Genomic DNA, 18534 nt, shown 5'->3' with positions numbered 1-18534 from the left:
TCCTTCAGAGTGCAAGCTCCCCAGGAACGAAATGACTGGAGCATGAATCACCTGCTTACATGAGAATTTCTTCCCACGTCAATCCCTCCCATGTCATTTAAGACTAATCACAAGCATTTAATTCTAAATAACTCAGTGGTGTATATACTGTTAGTGCTATATTAGAGAATCCCTTATGAATTCTACTTTATGCAAGGGTTAATTCCTCCAAAGCATCATCCAGAAATGTTATAACCTACCCATCCCCCCCACCCACATGGCCCATCACAAAGGTCAGATTGCTTTAATTAAAATGAGGACCAGTGAGGAAGTGTCTGAGAAGCAGACTTTGGCCTGATGAAGGAAGAGCTCCACGATACTCTGTAATCAGAGATACATCAGGATGCCTTGGAAAGTACCAAGCCCCTGCCGCTGCAGTTGCCTGAGGTTTTTTAGTTAGGGAGAGATGTCTTACACAGTGGAGAAGAGGATGTGAAATGAATAATTAGACCCAATGACCTTTATAGTCCCCTCCAGTAACATACAGCCCATGGTAACTATACTATTAATAATACAGTATTGCATGTTTAAAAGTTGCTAAGAGAACTGATCTTAAAAGTTCTCATAATAAGAAAAAGCATGTTGTAACTATGTAGCATATTAAAAAGCAGAGACATTACTTTGCCAACAAAGGCCCCTGTATTCAAAGCTATGGTTGTTCCTGTAGTCATGTATGGATGTGAGAGTTGGACTATAAAGAAAGCTGAGCGCCAAAGAATTGATGCTTTTGAACTGTGGTTTTGGAGAAGACTCTTGAGAGTCTGTTGGACTGCAAGGAGATCAAACCTGTCAATCCTAAAGGAAATCAGTCCTGAATATTCATTGAAAGGACTGATGCTGAAGCTGAAACTCCAATACTTTGGCCACCTGATGGGAAGAACTGACTCACTGGAAAAGACCCTGATGCTGGGAAAGACTGGGGAGAGGGGGATGACAGAGGATGAGGTGGTTGGATGGCATCACCAACACGATGGACATGAGTTTGAGTAGGCTCTGGGAATTGGTGATGGACAGGGAAACCTGGCATTCTGCAGTCCATGGGGTCGCAAAGAGTCACACACGATTGAGCGACTGAACTCAACTATGTAGGGTGATGGATGTTAACTAGGCTTATTGTGGTGATCATTTTGCAATAGAGACAAATATGGAATTTGAAATTATGTTACACACCTGAAACTAATTTAGTATGTCAATTACACCTTCATTTAAAAAAAAAAGTTCCCTCCAAATGTATCATCCCATGATCATTAACAAGCATCTTGGTTTTTGGTTTGGGGGGAAGGGTGGATCTTTGTGTTTGTTTTTGAACACTTTGGTTTTCAGTGCATCACAAAGGCAGAACCATGACTAGAAGGCAGTATAAATGTCCTCCTGACCTCTACACGGGTCACAGGACCTGTGGGGCATCCCTTACAGACGATTTCTCCCATGGCACCAGAGCACCCCTCTGATGTTTCAGTGTGACTCCTTATAAGAAAAGACTCTCAGCACACTGCCTCAGCCTGAGCTCCAGACTTGCCTTTCCTGACCTAGATCAAGCAAATATGCTGCGGGATGATCATTAGTCTTTCAGAATCCCACGGGTGAGAGGCTTAACACCCTCCAGCCCGCTCTTCCTCATTCCCTTAGCCATCCAAGGCTAACCATGCGAGAGACAGGACTCCTTCTGGAGAGAAGCCTGAGAGAATGAGAAGGAAGGCGGAGACTGCTGAGTATTGGATGAGCCCTTTCCCACCGTGCGGATCACAGAGAAGCAATGTCAACCTTGCTCATCCCTCCTGGCAATGGGTACTCATTTTTATTTGAAAGCAACCTATCGGGGAAATAAGCTGTACACTCTCTCACTGCACTTCTTCTATTCCGATCATGCCCGGAGGAGAGGTTATGGGGTTGCCTGGAATGCCCCGCTGCCAGCGTGGAGACACTGACCCTAACATTGCCCCCAACCATGGGATTATCAAGACGCTGGCTTCTAAGGACTTTACATCAGCAAACAGGAACACTTCAGGAGCACCAAATCCACAGGCAAGAGGCAAAAATGTCAGAGAAGGGTTGGATGCATACAGTTCCCTGGAGAAACATAAAGGAAAATCTCCCTGGAGCCACCTTCTTAGCTGCAAAGATACTGTACTTAAACAAGAGCCTCAGTAAAACCAAAAGGATATAAATGCATTTCACAGCTTAAACCAAGAGCTTCCCATTGCCCACAGCCTGCATCCCTGCCTTTCTTTCATCCTCAGCCTCTTTAGGACCTTGCACAAACTTCCAGAAAACTACATTTCCCCCCTCCCCCTTGAAGAGGCTGAGAGCATTCATGATTTTTAGGTCCACATGCCAAGTAAGTGGAGCTGGAGAGTTGGGCTGGATGACGATGAGATGAATTTGTTTTTAAAAGCTGCTGGTACTGGTTCCTAGATGTTAAAAAAAAAAAAAAATTGGGGGAAAACACATTATGTAGGAATATCGTGGCTAGCAGTGGAGGTTTGAGCGCAGATACAGATGACGACACATTTAAAGGGGCCCCATGTTGCTTTTAAATGGGTCACCCAAAGACATCAATTTCTGGAGAACAACAGCAGTAATGACAACCCACTGGCACTGTCAGTTCCCAAACAGATCACAGAGGCAGGCCTGCCGAGCCACGCTTCGTCCCTCTGCTCTCTCAGCCGCAGCCTGTCACCTGTAACAGGGCCCCGCGCTGAGCCGCGCAAACCAAGCATCCCAACTTCCGCTGGGAAACCTCAGGAGAGCCCCGGATGCTTCCCCTGTTTAAACACCAGCTTGTAACTCGAAATTTACAGCAAACATTTCTGAACACATCCTCGTTACCACTGCATGCCCTAGATGTCCCCTGCTCCCCACCACGCCTCCCCAAACCATATTCCTCTCTGCCTTCATCCTCTCGCGCTCCATCTCCATGGCTCTTCCCGCCCTGTTGGTCATGAACTGAACGGAAATGCGTCTGTGATGAAGGGTCGGGGTCACTGGGGAATCACTCATACACCCAGAGCAACATTGCTGTCCCTGGACAGCAACAAGCCTTCTTAACAGAGGCGGATCCGCAGAGGGGGCACCAGAAGCTCGTGATGTCAGGCATGCCTTAAGAAAAAAAAACAAATCACAAATACAGTAATATTCATGGGGCCTTGAAAAGGGACCGAGCAAGTGAAGATAGGCCAAAGGTTTAGTTTTGTAGCAAATCTGCCTCTGTAATAATCTCCCCTCCCCCACACACACAAAGGAAAAGGGAGGAATAAACAGAGGAGGGGAGTTTGTTTTTGTTATCTGGGAAGACAGTCAGGACAGCAGGAAAGCAAGAGGAGTGAAGGATGAATCTCGGAGCTCCATCTTTGACCGCCAACCCTGGGTGGGCTGCCGGCCACTTCCTGGTACCTGGGAAATCAAAGGTGAGTCTGAAGAGGTCCTGCGGTCCGTCCAGTGATGCTCTGGCATGGGGAAGCCGTGCTTTAACTGCCTGGGGACCCATGGGTCCATTCCCAGGCACTTCATTTCAAACCAGGGTGGGAATTGAATACTCAGATTCATTCATTCTCTCTCATTCTCTCATGGCCTCTTTCTTTCTGACTGGGAGGAGCAGATCTCCTGGGACTGGCCAAGCTGATAACCTCCTGCACCAGGAGTTTGACATTTTGCTTATCATCAGCAACCAGGGAGGCAATGCTCCATTTCACGATGGAGACACAGGCCATTTGTGTTAATGAAGGCAGCCTGGGAGCAGATATGAAATGCTAGGTTGAGGATCTGGGCTCTCGGGTCGCAGGGCCACCTGCCAAATAGTCAGCATCTAAGCTTGCCCTCACGCTGTCTACCTGCAAGATGAATGGCGCTCTGAGTTTGGATCTCCTCACCTATTCTGCGGAATAGTAAGGCCTGTCCTACCCACCTCGATGGGATGCCTTGCGGACCGGAACACCACATTTATGGGGCAAAGCGCTCTGAATCCAGTCCAGCAGGCACGACCGCTGTCAGTGACCCCAGGCTCTTAGGCAGGGGTAAAATGGTAATGAAACTGGATTCTAGACGCTCCTGAAATTCTGCTCCTTTTCTCTCTGCTGCCTCTCTAACAAGGATGAAGGAAAATGACAGAGGTGGGGGCAGCTCAACGGGAAGCTTCAAACCTTCTATGAAACCCTATGAAACCAAATTGACACAAAATTCATTCTTAACACCCACCAGGCAGCCAACAGCCCAAAGTTAGGACTCCTTCTTTCCCAGAGACTGTGTTTCGTCTCATTCTATGCTCTCAACTCCCTAATGTATGATTTCTTGTTATCCCTGCTTTGCTGCAAGGCAGAACAGCACAGTGGTTAAGAGCGTGGGCTGTGAAGCCAAACCCTTTAAATATAAACTCCATTCCAGTCTCTCCTTGGGGGGATTTATTTAGCCTTTGTCCCTCAACTTCCTTATCTACAAAATTAAAATAACAATAGTGTGTCAAGAGTGGTTCTGAGGGTCACAAGAGCTAATACAGAGCAGACCTGGAGTGAGTGCCCTGTGACTGTCAGCTGCTCTTATCGTTGTTGTTGTTATTATTGTTGAGGATGCTGAAGCTTCCAAAACCATCTCCAAAGACCGGGGTAAGTGGACAAGCCTTGACTTAAGTCCAGATCTCTTCCACTCCAGAAGCTGTGCTCTTAACCACAGCACCAAACCTTGATCAAGTTTTTTATTTCTCTGCTCCTCAGTTTCCTCATCTCTGAAATGGGGCTAGTTAATGGTATCAACTGCATAGAAGTGTTATGAGAATTAGATGAGACAACGCGTAGGAAGCACCTAGGATTCAGGCCGGGGCAGTGCTCAAAAATAGCCAATAACACCACTATTACTTTTTCTAAGGAAGGCTGCCTGATCTCAGGAGCCTTGTTCCAAAGCCTCTCTCACTCCACTTCCACCCCCAAACCCGGCCCCCGGGGCCTCACTTCTCTAAAGCCAGTGACCCCAGAGCAGTAGAAGGCATTGGGGAGGGCATGTTAGCTCCATCCCCCTAACACACAGCCCACACCCCACCTCTTCTGTCCTGTGAACGAGGGGACGGAGCTGACGGCAGCTGCTCTGGGACAGCCTGTGAAGGGAGATAGGGGACTTAAAGATAATTAAGATGATTAGCCCCCCAGCGCTGGGCCTGTGGTGTCTCATCACCAGATACAAATGCAAGTTCAGGGCTCCTGGAAGGCTTCTGGCAGAATGCCCGCCCGCCCCTCAACCCTGCTGAGCCTGGACCAAGCCTTACCCAAGGCCCACCCTCTCTGCAGCCCGCAGCTGGAGCACAGGCTGGGGTGGAAGGAGAAGGCTGCTCTCGCCCCCACGGAAGGGGGTACAAGGAATAAGGGTCTTCTGTCTTTAAAAGGAGGCAGAGATGCTATTGTGAGGGGGGGGGGGCGGTGGGGGGAGCAGTTAAAAAAAAATTGCTCTTCCCTCGCAGTTAAAAGAAGGATAATTGGAGCAAGTAGCAGGCGGCGGCTCTGTCATTTAGCATACAGCATACCCAGGAAATCTCGCTGGGTAATCAGGAGGAGAGGACGAGAAAGAGCAATCAGACCCCTATTCAGGCTCGTTTAGCGACAGCCCCCGCTGGCTGGCTGGCTGGCTGGGCCGGGGGAGAGCGGGGCTGGTCCTAACGCCTGAATGCTGGGTGGGAAATCGAGTCCTCCCTGCTTCTGGGCTTGTCTCCACCCCAGGGGGAAGGGTTCTGAAAAGGACCTAGACTTGCCTCTTGATGACTCACCACTCCCCACCCCGCTCCTAGGCCATAGGGGTTGACTGAGATTAGGAACAAAGCCACATTACTATTCAGGCAGGAGGGGCAAGGGCGAGGGGAAGAGGAGAGGATGGTATTTTTAAGTGCCCAAACGGGAGGAGCCAGCCACGGCAATCACTGGGACTGGCAATCACTGCAGCATCGGATGTCTTTGGCTCTTGGTAAAGCCTCGGGGGTAAGCACCTCCTCTTGGAATGCCTTTCCATCTTAGTTCTGGCTTTGAGAAATGGGAGAAGAAATGGAAGGTTCTCCATAAAAAAGAAAACTAATTGAAATTCACTTTCGGGGAGGCATACCAAGGCCACACAGTGGTACTGAGCCATCCATCAAACCAACCTGAGTAGGATGTCAGCTTCAGACGGCGGGAGGGATGGGGGATGGATGGGGCTAGTGGAGCCCACACCACCATGTGCTTGTACTAAGACTCTGGCCCCTATCACCTGCACCCATAGCTGGACCTCACTGGGGGAATCCCCACCCCTGAAAACTTAACAGCCGAGACTCAACACAAGACGCTTTTGGTCTGGGCACCTGCTTAAGTTAGCAGGAAAAGATAGCAATGAACCCATTTTTCTTTTTGCCAACTCAACAGGACCTCATGTCGCCTCACTGAAATTAACCTAAACACACGGGCACACAAATGATCTCTGATAAAGGTAGACCCATGGATTAAGATCTGATCATAGAGATCAACCTGTGGAAACTTCCCCACCTTTCCTTGGCCTCACCCCACCTGCAGCAGGCTGGTTTCAGGCTAAATGAACTCTTCAGGGAAACAGGTACTGAAATGGAGACACCTTGGCAGTGAACCAATTCGTCATGGCTGTAAGACTGTTGAGAAATTCAATACCTGCACATTCACAATTGAGAATGTTTTAAAAACAAACAATCAAGCTTAAACTCATGTCAAGGTAACGACAAGCCTCCAATAACCAATGAGAGGACTGTTGTCTGGAGGCTGCTGGGGGCACCTCTTTATTGTCCAGTGAGCTTCAGAGATGCCCCAAAACAGGACAGACTGGGCTGAACAGAAAAAGTCAGGTGACTATGTCCCACCACAGGGGGATTATATTCTGAACCAGATATGCATTAATTTTAAAGTCATTTGGGGGCAAGATTAAAAGTCATCTTGAACAAATCTGAAGTTGAAAACCCAAACATTTGATTTATAAACATAACAACCCAGAAGAAAAAAAAAAAGTCTAGGACCAGCCCCTCTCTCTCCATCATGTGCCAGAATGTTCAATGTGACCATTAGCTGTTTAGGAGTCTTGGGATGAAGTTTCCCCAAGTAGGCTGTGAGGGGTTCAGTCTGCAGCCAAAGCCTTTCGCCACAGGAAACAGAAGATAACTGTGTCCATAACTTGTTGTCCCCCCCCCACCCCCCGCCAAACCCAACTCTCCCATAGCAACTATCTCTGGGATCTTGTGGGTCTTATCTAGAAAAGATACCCAATGGGAGGTCAAAATCGCCCAAAGCAAATAGGAGAGATGGGCCCAGCAGTGCGCTCTTCCTGGGGTGCAGGATGGAGACATTTCCGAGCCACTGAGGCATGGAAAGCCAGACAGGCCAAGCAAACATCAATACCGCCAGAATGCGAGAAGCTAATGGACCGCAGAGAGCGCCTCCAACAGGCCCCGACCGCATCCATCTGAAGCTGCAGGAACCCTCCCAGCTCTTCCTGCCCTTGAATTGCTAAAGCATGAAGCCCTCACACAATCAAACAGCGAGGCCCATCCTGCAAAGTGGGATGATCAGAGGCTTGGTACACAGGACCCCCTGCTGGGACCAAGTTCCCCCAGGGGGTTTCAGCTCTGTGACATTTGCAATTTAAAGTGGGCGAGAGACAAGGCAAGAGAGGCACCCTCGCTGCCAGCTTTACACGGTCTTTAGGAAAACGGGCAGGTATTTGTTTAGGCTGTTTATCTTGTTTTATGCAGATTGGCTTGACACTCAGCAGCTGCTGCGGGTGTTTTTTTCCCCTTCATATTTTACAGGTGAGTTTTCCCCCTGCTTACTCTAAAAATTAACTGTGTGGAGAGAACGGATATTTTCTAAAAGCCTGAAATGCATCCTTGTGATTGATTAGACATAATGACAATTACCAGGAGCAACAGGCTTCAAGTCACCAACAGTAAATGCTGGTACCTCCCCCAACATCCACCCTTACCTCAGCCATTGCGCTGCTCCAAACCAACCAAGTGTTAGTTGTTAGTGTAGTGTAGTTAATACTAAGTTTGTTTACTATATTATGTACCATGAGAATAATGAAATATGCTGTGTTTGCCTTCTACGGATAGGGGCATCAGTCCACAGCCACGAGACGGTCTAACCCTATAGAAAAAAACCATCATTAAAAATATATATATATTGTATTAGCTATTAAAAACTTGACTGCTTATCATCTACTCTGAAGAAATTCCTCTGGAGACCTCAAACAAGCATACACACACACCCAAACCCAAAAAAAAAAAAGAGAGAAGAAATTGTATACATATACAGTATAGAAATTTCTTCCTGCAGAAAAGTGCTGATCCAAACCTGCCCAGAGGAAATGAGTTCTTTTTAAACACAAAAAATGCAATCAGGGATAATCAGCAAGTTAACAACACACTTGCAAACACTCTGGTCCCTAGAAAGGAAGAATGCCGGCTTCCAGTGCCAGTTCTGAGAACAGAACAGATCCTTTGGGCGAAGGAGAAAACAAGTGTTCGTGTCAGCCTTCAGGAAGAACTTTCTCCAGAGCGCAGAAACTCTGGAACAGCAGTCAGTTCCAGGGGGACCTGCTTGTGGTAAGCGCTTCAGTAACCACTGTCCCCAGGTGACTCTGTGGGTTGGGGTTGCCTCTACCCCTCTGCCCCATCCCTCCTCGAGTGGACTCAGTGAGGAATAACAGAAGTCAAAAAAGGACTTCTTGCATGTCTTGCATCTCCCTCTCTGGCAGCCCACCCACAAGAAGGGAGGTGTGGTGGCAGGCCCAGAACAGGAAAGAAGCACTTTTGCGATAGCCCACATACTTGACCCACAAGGAGGCTCCCAACAAGATCCCCAGAGGGTCCCGGTCTCCAGCATGTATCACCTGTGAAATAAACTTTGCTTTGATTTAAAGAAATGTTTTAATACCTGCTAGTTGCTAATGCTCCTATCAACCACTTTAGGAGTTGAGTGGTTTCAGGGAAAGTGTAAGGAACACCTGCAGACACTATTTTTAATTACAAATCCCAAGGCAGTGGGGCATCCCCTGAATGAAGAGCTTGTGGGAATCTGCGCTAAGACACTCACCTGGCCCCACCTACCTTGACCTGTTGGTTCCCAACTTTAGCTGCACAATGGAATCACCTGGGGGTGTTAGTATGAGGAAGCGAGAAGTCCCATTCCCCCAAAAATGCCTGTCTACCCATCAGACACCTTCCAGAAGACTGGGAGGAGCGGCACAGCTGAAGGGCTGGGTTTAGAGCAGGGCTGGGTGTGGACCTGCAGTCCATTGACTCTCATTCTTCTCTGCACAGGCATTCCTTATGTTAGGGACTATAAGGAGAAAGTGATGCGGAGTGTCCCGTCTATTCCCAAGGGCCCAATTCTCAAGGCATCAGGAGGGCCATAGACAGCCACTTTACCTCTTTCTATCTGACATCTCACCTTGTACTGATCCTTCCAAGCTTCACCGTGGTGGAAAGAGCTGAGGTGGGACTCAAGATCCTGTACTCGACTCTATCCAGGTTTTTGAGTTAAGCCAAACATTTGTGTAAGGAAGGAGCCCATGGTTGAGTAGTCAGGATTCTCTCCTGCTGAGATCTGATGGATTTTTCCAGTGAGAAAGCCAAGGATTTTTACCACACCCTCGGGGAAAGAGACCCAATTATCTGACAGGCAGCTAAAGAGGCCGGTCAATGATAGACCTGGCTTCCCTCCTGGGGGTCTTGATCCTTACCCAAGCCGTCTGGGATGGGCTCGAGCCTCAGAGGGGTAGGGAAGGGGACCCTTACCTTCCGAGCACAGCTTGCCGCCATAGCCGGTGGTAGAACAGTCACAGGTGGGGTGTCCATCCAGGAGAAAGCAGATGCCGCCATTTTCACAGGGGCGCTCACCGCAGGGCCCCTCGGCATCCAACTGGACACCCTGGCTCCCCAGAAGCCGGGGCTCTGAGTTGCCGTACTTGAGATCCGAGATTAATCCCTTGAAGCCGGGCACGGCCTGCACTCCATCAAGGGTCAGGGCAGACGGCCGGATGTCGGCGGGGACGCCGCCCAGGAACAGGTCACTGACCACGTCCATGTAGGGCCGCTGGGGCTGCAGCTCGGCGGCCCGGCCCTCGCCGTCGAGCACCAGCACGGTGCGCAGGCGGTCGCGGCTCACCATGACGAAGTGCCAGCTGCTGTCGTCCACCCGCGTGCCGGACAGCACTGCGGTCTCCGCGCAGTCCATGCTGAGGCGCAGCTGCACGCGGCCGTCCACCAAGGAGAGGCAGAGGAAGTCGCAGACGCCGCCGTCGTCCAGGTAGAGGAGCAGCCCCGCGGACACGTTGGTCTTGAACTGGAAGCTGAGGTCGCTGCGCGTGCTGGCGTCCCAGCGGAGGTAGCGCGCCCACTGGTTGGGGAGGCCCATGAACTCCAGGCCCAGGCAGAGCCCCAGCAGGGACCCCAGCAGGAGGCTCACCTTCAAGGTGAAGAACACCGAGTGCATGGTGAAGCTCATTCTGGCCAAGCCCGAAGGGCCCGGAGGCGGGGAACGGCCCTAGGGGGACAGTCCCCCCGCCCCACCTCCTTCGAAGTGGGAGGCAGAGAGGAAGGGGAGATGGCTGGGGGACAGAGAACACACACGAGGGAGGAGGCACACAGACAGAGAGGAGGATGAGGAAGGAGGAGAGAGAACCAGAAAGCCCCTGGTGGGCACCCACGAGCAAGAAATTCAGCAAGGAGACAGCGGGGAAGGATGGGGCAGCAGTGGAGGCGGTCAGTCAGGCGGGCGGGGGAAAGGGAGGGTGCAGAGTGGGGAGCAGAGTGTCTTTCCCCCAGAAAGATCTCAGCTATCCAATGTGGAGGCCTTGATTTGGGCAGGAGAAAAGTACACGGCGGGCCGGCCGGCGGGTGGAAGCCTTCAGCAATGTCCACCTCCCGGCAGCAGACCCCCAAACGGCCCAGCCAGGGAGGCCGGGGAGAGGGCTGGGGTCAGGGGGGCCGTGATGGAGGGGGAGCGAGCAGTCAGGTGAGCCAGGCGCAAGGTAGAGACGGGCCAAGGACCAGTCCTGAAGGACGACCTCCTAGCAGCAGAGGGCCGCGGGGAGGGCAGGAGCCGGAAGTTGAGAGCTCAGGCAGAGCGGGGCCCGGGGCCGAACGGAAGTGGGCTCAGGCGTCATGGTGCCAGCGAGAGGCGGTCCGGCCCGGAACCTGCCTCCCAGGACTCGAGAGAAAAGACCTGCAGGAAGGAGACGGGGGAGAAGGAAAGGAAGATTAGGGCCCCGTGTCAGGAAAACACTGCATCCTATTTCACAAATATCGATGGAGTGCTGACTGCGAGCCCGGCTACTGTAGTGAGTCCCAGAGCGCTTGGTGCTTTAAGCAGGACGGAGGGCCAGGCGTCTTTCAGAGCCACGTCAGGACCCGAGCTCAGCTCCTAATGATGCACTCAGTTTTTCCATGTGCAAAAAGAGTATCAAGCCCGGCAAGCCATATCAGCGCATTTTTACAATATTCATATCACAGAGTCACGTGGCCAAAATTTATTTTTCAGGTACGTCCTAACATTTTAGATACTCAAATACACACAATGCAGTTTTAACTTGTTTACCTATTAAAGACATGAACATGACAGTGATTTTTTGTTTGTTTGTTTTAGATTTTCTTTTTCACTTTGCCAACCCAATGTTTGGTGTAGGCAGCCGAAGACAGATCCTCACCTTTACATTTTTGAAGGAATTATTTATAGGAGTCAGTGAGAATAAACTAGAAGGTGAGTAATGAGCAAAAAACACTCATCTCTTAACTAAATGTTGGAGAAAAGATCTTGTGGGGGAAAAAAAAATTGTGCTTTGAACCTTTTAAAAAAAGGCTGAGTATATCCTAGTTCTTGTATATGGAACTTTGAGAAAATTTCTTAACTTATTTGAGCTTCTAGTTTCTCACTCATAGAGAAAATAACAGCCTCTTTACAAAGTTGGAGACAGAATTTGATGCGATCATCTATTAGAAGATTCTAGCATGAGGCTATAGCCACAGTAGGTGAACAATGAACGCTACCTCTTTCCTTCCTTATTTCTAGATAGGAAGGATGAGAAGGGGGGATGGCTGGTGTATGTCTGCACGTGTGAGTGTGTGTATGTCTGCAAAGTGGGGACAGTATATTAAAACATACATTTTTAAATTAAAAAAAAAAAAACAGAATGGACAACAAATGAATAGTTAAGGAATGTCACAGACCTCGAGCATATCATGCATGCTTTATACTGATTGTAAAGACACCAGCACCCAGTTAAGAGGTGGCAGACTGAAGGCAGACTCCGGTCACAGAGCTGAGAGGAGACTTCTCTGTTCGCATGAGAGCAATGAGTGTAATTTTCAAGAGTTATGCAAGTTGCTGCTTATTAATTGGCATGCTTGATAATTCACCATGGTCGCTGTCAGACCACTGTCTACTATTTTTATGATGGCTGCATTAGCAAAGCTAGTTATTACTCATGCTTTGAAGAGGAAAACGCTGTTCCTTAAGCAGGAACAAACACCTGTTTCCAGTGAACACACAAGCCCACCCAAAAAGAGGCTGATTAAATCCATTATAAGGAAAGCCTCTGTGGATAAAACGTCCTGTACACACAGTGTTTCCAAAAGTGTGGCACGGGCACCTCCAGGGGTGTGAGGAATTCTTAACTGGAACATGAGCATAGCATGTGCCAACTCATGCAGGCTTCACACAGGCACAAGCCAAACCAACTTTTAAAATACCAGCAATTTGTGGACCTCCCTGGGGCTTCCCTGGTGACAACAGGTAAAAGAATCCACCTGCATTGCAGGTGCTACAAGAGACACGAGTTCAATCCCTGGGTCGGAAAGATCCCCTGAAGGAGGGCATGGCAGCCCACTCCAGCCTTCTTGCCTGGAGAATCCCATGGACAGAGAAGCCTGGCAGGCTACAGTCCAGAGGGTCTCAAAGAGGTGTCCATGACTTAGCATGCACGCACGGTGGTACAGTGGATAAGAATCTGCCTGCAGATACAGGGGAGGCAGGATGGATCCCTGGTCTGGAAAGATTCCACAAGCCCCAGGCAACTGAAGCCCGTGCGCCACAAATCCTGAGCCCACACTCTGGAGCTTGTGAGCTGTGACTACTGAGCCCATGTGCCTAAGCGCCCGCAAAAAAAAAAAAAAAAAATCAGCAATTTTTGAGCTGGTTGATGACACTTTGGTAGCACGAAATCACCTATGCTAGAATATTTACACCACAGAAATAGGCAAACATCACAAATCAGAATCTGAGAAGATGAGATTTAAGGAAATCCTTGAAAGAGGATGAGAGAACTAGCTATGTAAATGGGAAGAAGGTTCCAGAAGGAATAGTGCAAAAGGCCTTGAGGCTGGAGCAGGCAGTTATGTTTGAAGATCAGCAAGGAGGCTGGTGCTGTTGGAGTGGAAGACAGGAAGCCAGAGGTGGGCGTCACGTGGCTAGGAAATGAGAGGTGACCCAGTCTCTTGGAAGGTGATTGCTATATGAGGTAAATTATGCCAAGCAAGACGAGAGGCAACATCCCAGGGGGAGAAGGGAGACCCTTGTGCCCAAAGAGGGCTTCTTCTGGTCCTAATATCTGCCATGTATACATAATTTTTTAATCAAATTTTTAAAAATTAATTTATTTTAATTGGAGGCTAATTACTTTACAATATTTTAGTGGTTTTTGCCATACAGTGACATGAATCAGCCATGGGTGTACATGTGTTCCCCATCCTGAAATTTTTAATCAAATTTTTTTAAAAGGACCACTTTTAGGGAATGTGCGCAAAGGACAGCTGCTCTCCTGTCGCCCCCTCCATCATGCATCTGATCTAGAAGAGTGGGGAGCAAGGCAGACATGACGAGCACAAGGCCCAGGTCTCTCCAACGAAGTATCCCACGCCAGGAAACATCAATGAACCGAGAATGTAAAAATCACATGGCACGGATGGAGCCCACGGTGTCTGAGTTCCAGAGGCTTGGGAAAGTGTTTTCTCAGTGACATCACCCCTGGCTGCCACACCTCCTTCTCTGCTTCCCCTCCTGCCAGTCCAGACCTAGGAGTCTAGCTCAGGCAAGGGCCAGGTTCAGGTGGCTTCAGCCAGTGGGACCCCCTTGCTGGAAGGCAAGGACATGGAGACGGAGGGCCCGCTGACATGGATGAGCAGGCACATGTGAGTCCCTCTAAATGGATGGCCCTGGAAGCTTTCGGACTGATCTAGATGTCAACCCCCTGGGCCTCAGAAAGTCACTTGTGTGTCTGCAGAAATTAAATGACTTGCTCAGTTCAATCTGACTACTTATTGAGCTCCGATCCATCCAGTCACTCCTGGATCTAAGCAGAAGAAGACACGGTTCTTGCCTTAGGGGTGTCACAAAGTAGTGGGGGCAGAGTGTACTTTAGAGATGAAAGCAGAACAATAAAGGAGTCCACGCTATGAAATCTCCCTGGGGGCACAGACTGCTTCACCCTGGTGCAGCCGTAGGACCTTGGCTCCCATAGAGTGGGAGCTCCAGACACATGTGTAGAAAGAATGAACAGTGAAACCAGAAACTGAAGCGCATCTCTGAGGGTCATCTGTGTCTCATGCGGTGGCCTCCACACCTCTCTGCTTCATACAGTGACAGCAATCCTGCACCTCCAGGATTCCTGAATGCCAGGCTCAGATGACCCCTCAGGACAAAGCAGCACATGCCAAGTGATCTGGGGTAATACATGAGTTAGGAAGTAGGCTGCCCAGGACGACTTCCTGTGCGGAGAATCATGGGAATTTACTCCGTCTGCTTTGGGGTGGTCACTCAACCCTGCCTGCTGAGCCTTGTTCATCAGATTGGCCATCCTCCCCTCCTGCCCAGACCAGCACTAGAGATACCAGCAGTCCCCTGCCTGCATCGTGGAAAATCAGAAAGGCTAACAGGAAAACCAAGCTTGCTTTCCCCTCCACAGGCACCAGGCAGAATCTGATTTCAGGACTGGTAGCATCAGAATCAGGTTAACCTAGACTCGATGCCCTATGGACCACCAAAATTCTCTCCTAAAGCTCTTGCATTACTTTCTTGGACCGTGGCATTCCTGTGACCGCTGGGAAATTGTTGCAGTGGCCCAGGCTAGAAATGACCTTCCATTTAATATCACAGGCCTCAAGCCAACTGCCACAAGCATTCACCCTTAAGTCTTCTTTAACCCTCTGCCAGGGCTGTGCTAGGCTCGAGAAATGGGGAAATGGGAGTCAGGGAGCCCCCTTCACCGGTCAGCCAACTGCTCCCCTCTCTTGAGCCACAGGAGGGCCCAGACAGCCACAGGGACAGGGAATTTGCTCCAGTGCCTATGTGGGAGGCCCAGGCTGGTGCGGAAGCTCAAAATGCTTGTCTGCTGAGAACCGAGCAGGAGAGGGAAAGTGAGTGACATTATCTAATTGCCAGCTAATCTACATAATTATCGAATGGCATACTTCTTACGTGGGGTTAACACTTTGCAAATGTCTCACGATCCGGCTGCTTGGGCGACAGAAGGGCCCCCACACGACTCCGACACATGGACTATTTACCACTGGCACAACTCGGAAGATCCGGCTGCCATGTGCCCTTCCACTCCCTCCCTAAAGTTCCTCTGCTTCCTTGAGACAGATTCAGAGGAAAGTGGGGCCTGTGTTGAGAACCATGGACGGTGGGAAGGCGTGATGAAGACTGTCAAAGCCTGAGACTGGGCTCGTCAGTTCCTCCTCTGGAACCTCCCATCAGCATCCCTCTAATGTCCCTCCTCAGGACTAGAAAGTCCCGATGGTGGCTCTCTGTTGGTTCTACTTGCCTCCCTTTCACCGAACCCTTTGACCCACTTTGAAGGTAAAATGATTTTCACCACCAATCTCGGTCCAGGTCATTCAGGTGGGGTTCTTCCCAACCCCAGATCTTGGGACCCAGTTTAGCCAATTAGGACATTGCAAACTCCTGCCACAGTGATTAGTTTAGGGATGGGTTTGTCACCCAAACTGAGTCAAATTAGAGTTTACACTGGAACTTTTACTGGAATATTGGGAGAAGGACCCTCTTTTTTTTTCTTTTTAAACCTCATTCATTGTCAAATGATTAGAGTGACATCCAGAATTGATGAGAGATAGCACTGCTACTATTCAAGATAATCTTGTCTAAAAATGAAGACAACAGAGAAGGAGAGTCCAGAGATGGACAGAGATGGATTTTAAGTGATTTTTCAGCACCTAGATGTAGCCAGACCTGAAGCCCAATGGATCCTGGTTTTATCGCATGAACCCAAACTTTCTTTTTTCTTTTTGCTTAAGCAAGTTTGGGTTGGGTTGTGACCAAGAGTTCTGAATAACACACTCCTAATGCTAGGTCTTTTCATACTGCAAGGAGATCCAACCAGTTCATCCTAAAGGAGATCAGTCCTGAGTGTTCATTGGAAGGACTGCTGTTGAAGCTGAAACTCCAATACTTTGGCCACCTGATGCAGAGAGCTGACTCATTGGAAAAGACCCTAATGCTGAGAAAGATTGAGGGCAGGAGGAGAAGGGGATGACAGAGGACTAGATGATTGGACGGCATCACCGACTCAATGGACATGGGTTTGGGTGAACTCCGGGAGTTGGTGATGGACAGGGAGGCCTGGCGTGCTGCGGTTCATGGGGTTGCAAAGAGTCGGACATGACTGAGCGACTGAACTGAACTGAACTGAATGCTAGACCTTAAAAAATCTATCATGACATATCAAGAGAAGCTTCCATTTCACATGGCCACCCATGCCTGTGAGGACTCCCTGTAACTTGGGAGACATGTCAGATTTCTCACCCCCACCACCAATGTTCTACACCCATCCTGCCCATGTCCTTGGCAAAAGCGGAGGATGTGGGCTTGCTCTATCCCCAGGTGCTTTGAAGGGGGGTTGCAGGCTCATTTTTGCACAAAGGCGTCAGAGAGTCACAGTCCCTCTTGACACTACACCACTAGGCCAGCCCCTCACACTTAGTACTCTCCATCTTAATTCTACAGCAGAGGCTCTATTTCAGGAATTGGGGGAGGTGAAGGCATGAGTTCCCTCCAAGACATGAAAGTAATTCAGGGTAGTGATGAAGAACATGGGCTTTGGCACCAGACAGAGTTGGAATTAAACTCAGACTGTCATTACCATAGCTATTTAGCCTTGGGCAACTCTCTGAGTCTTTGTTTATTCATCAGAGAGAGAGAGAGAGAAAGAGAGAGAATGATAATACCTATCCTGTAGGGTAGTTTTGGACTTTATTAAATTTTAAAATGTATAGCAGTATAACTACTTTCTGAAAATTGCATGGCAGTAGCTACTAAAGCTAAATATTTTTGTCCCATGACTCCACAATTCCCCTCCTGGGACTTCACAATTCCAATACCAACAGAAATGCTTATGTATGTCCAACCCAAGTCATGCAGAAAAATCTTTGTAACAACACTAGTCATAATAGCTGAAACCTAGAAAATAACCCCATGTTCATCTGCTGTAGAATGGATTAGTAAATTGTCATCTATTCATGCAAAATGCCATACAACCCTGAGAATGACTGGTCCAATGTCCAGATAGTCACATGGATGCATCTCACAGAAAAGCATATATCCTACATGTTCCATTTATACAAGGAACAAATCAAGGCAAAGAAATCATCCTTGACGGATATATGTCAGAATAGTGGTTACTCTCAGGAAATTAATGAGTAGAAGAGGGCAAAGCAGGTGAAGTAGTTCTGTTTCTGGATAGGAGTGACGTTGCCCACGGTGCTTAGTTTGGGAAAAGGCATCAACAGGGCTGCACATTTATGACTTGAGCTCTCATTTCCATCTGTGTTATAACTTCACTGAAAACAATACGCTTCCTGATACATAGCATGCTCATTTATAATTTTATTTGTCATCTGAAGGAGAGTTTTAAAAGAAACATATTACTGGTTTCCATTTGGAAGCTGCAACTCTCTAAGTTAACACCAGTCTCTTATCTAGGAAAATAAGGGCAGACAAGGAGAGCACCATCCTTCTGTCTCCCCAGGCCACTTCATACCCCATTTCTCCCTTTCATGATTTTTCATGTCTAAGAGTCTCATCGCTCCTCACGTCTTCTCCTTTCCTGTGACATCTGCTGAGCTGCTTTGGTCTCAAGGTGCTTCCGCCACCAAGCTCACCCTATTGTGGTTCGCTGTCCCTGCCCTTCAGGTAAAGGTCTGAAGACCTCAATTCCAGTCCATCAAGAGTATTGAAGTTTCTGTTGTGCTGAAAAGGGAACAGAGATGGAAGAGAAGAGACTTTGTTTTAAAAAAAAGTCTTGAACTGTAGCACTTCTTGAGATACTAAGTTTTCTGTAAGAACTAAGACGTAGTCACATCAGACTAAAATAAATTCCTTTTCTGGGAATACTAATCAATGACAGTGGAGACACACAGGAGCTGTATGTGGACTTCTGCCTATCTTTTGGGAAAGTTTCTCATGTTACGAGGGATGTAAGGTGGACAGAACCACAAAGACTTGTCACTGGCTA

At 48.7% G+C, this 18534-nt stretch overlaps 1 protein-coding gene across 12 annotated transcripts in view; it reads right to left on the bottom strand.

The window, feature by feature from the left end:
• Window positions 1-18534, bottom strand: part of NRXN3 (neurexin 3) — a 1769272-nt gene that overhangs the window by 1684301 nt on the left and 66437 nt on the right. For all 12 annotated transcript variants that reach the window (XM_043472668.1, XM_043472663.1, XM_043472670.1 and 9 more), the window contains exon 2: window positions 9806-11234. In XM_043472668.1, the coding sequence (XP_043328603.1) occupies window positions 9806-10514 (709 nt within the window). In that variant the 5' untranslated portion in view covers window positions 10515-11234. The remainder of the gene's footprint in view (window positions 1-9805; window positions 11235-18534) is intronic.

The sequence above is a fragment of the Cervus canadensis genome, chromosome 6 (assembly GCF_019320065.1).
Source record: "Cervus canadensis isolate Bull #8, Minnesota chromosome 6, ASM1932006v1, whole genome shotgun sequence".
NCBI lineage: Eukaryota > Metazoa > Chordata > Mammalia > Artiodactyla > Cervidae > Cervus > Cervus canadensis.
Note: the sequence above shows the minus strand (reverse complement) of the source record. Positions and strands in the feature narration are given on the sequence as shown.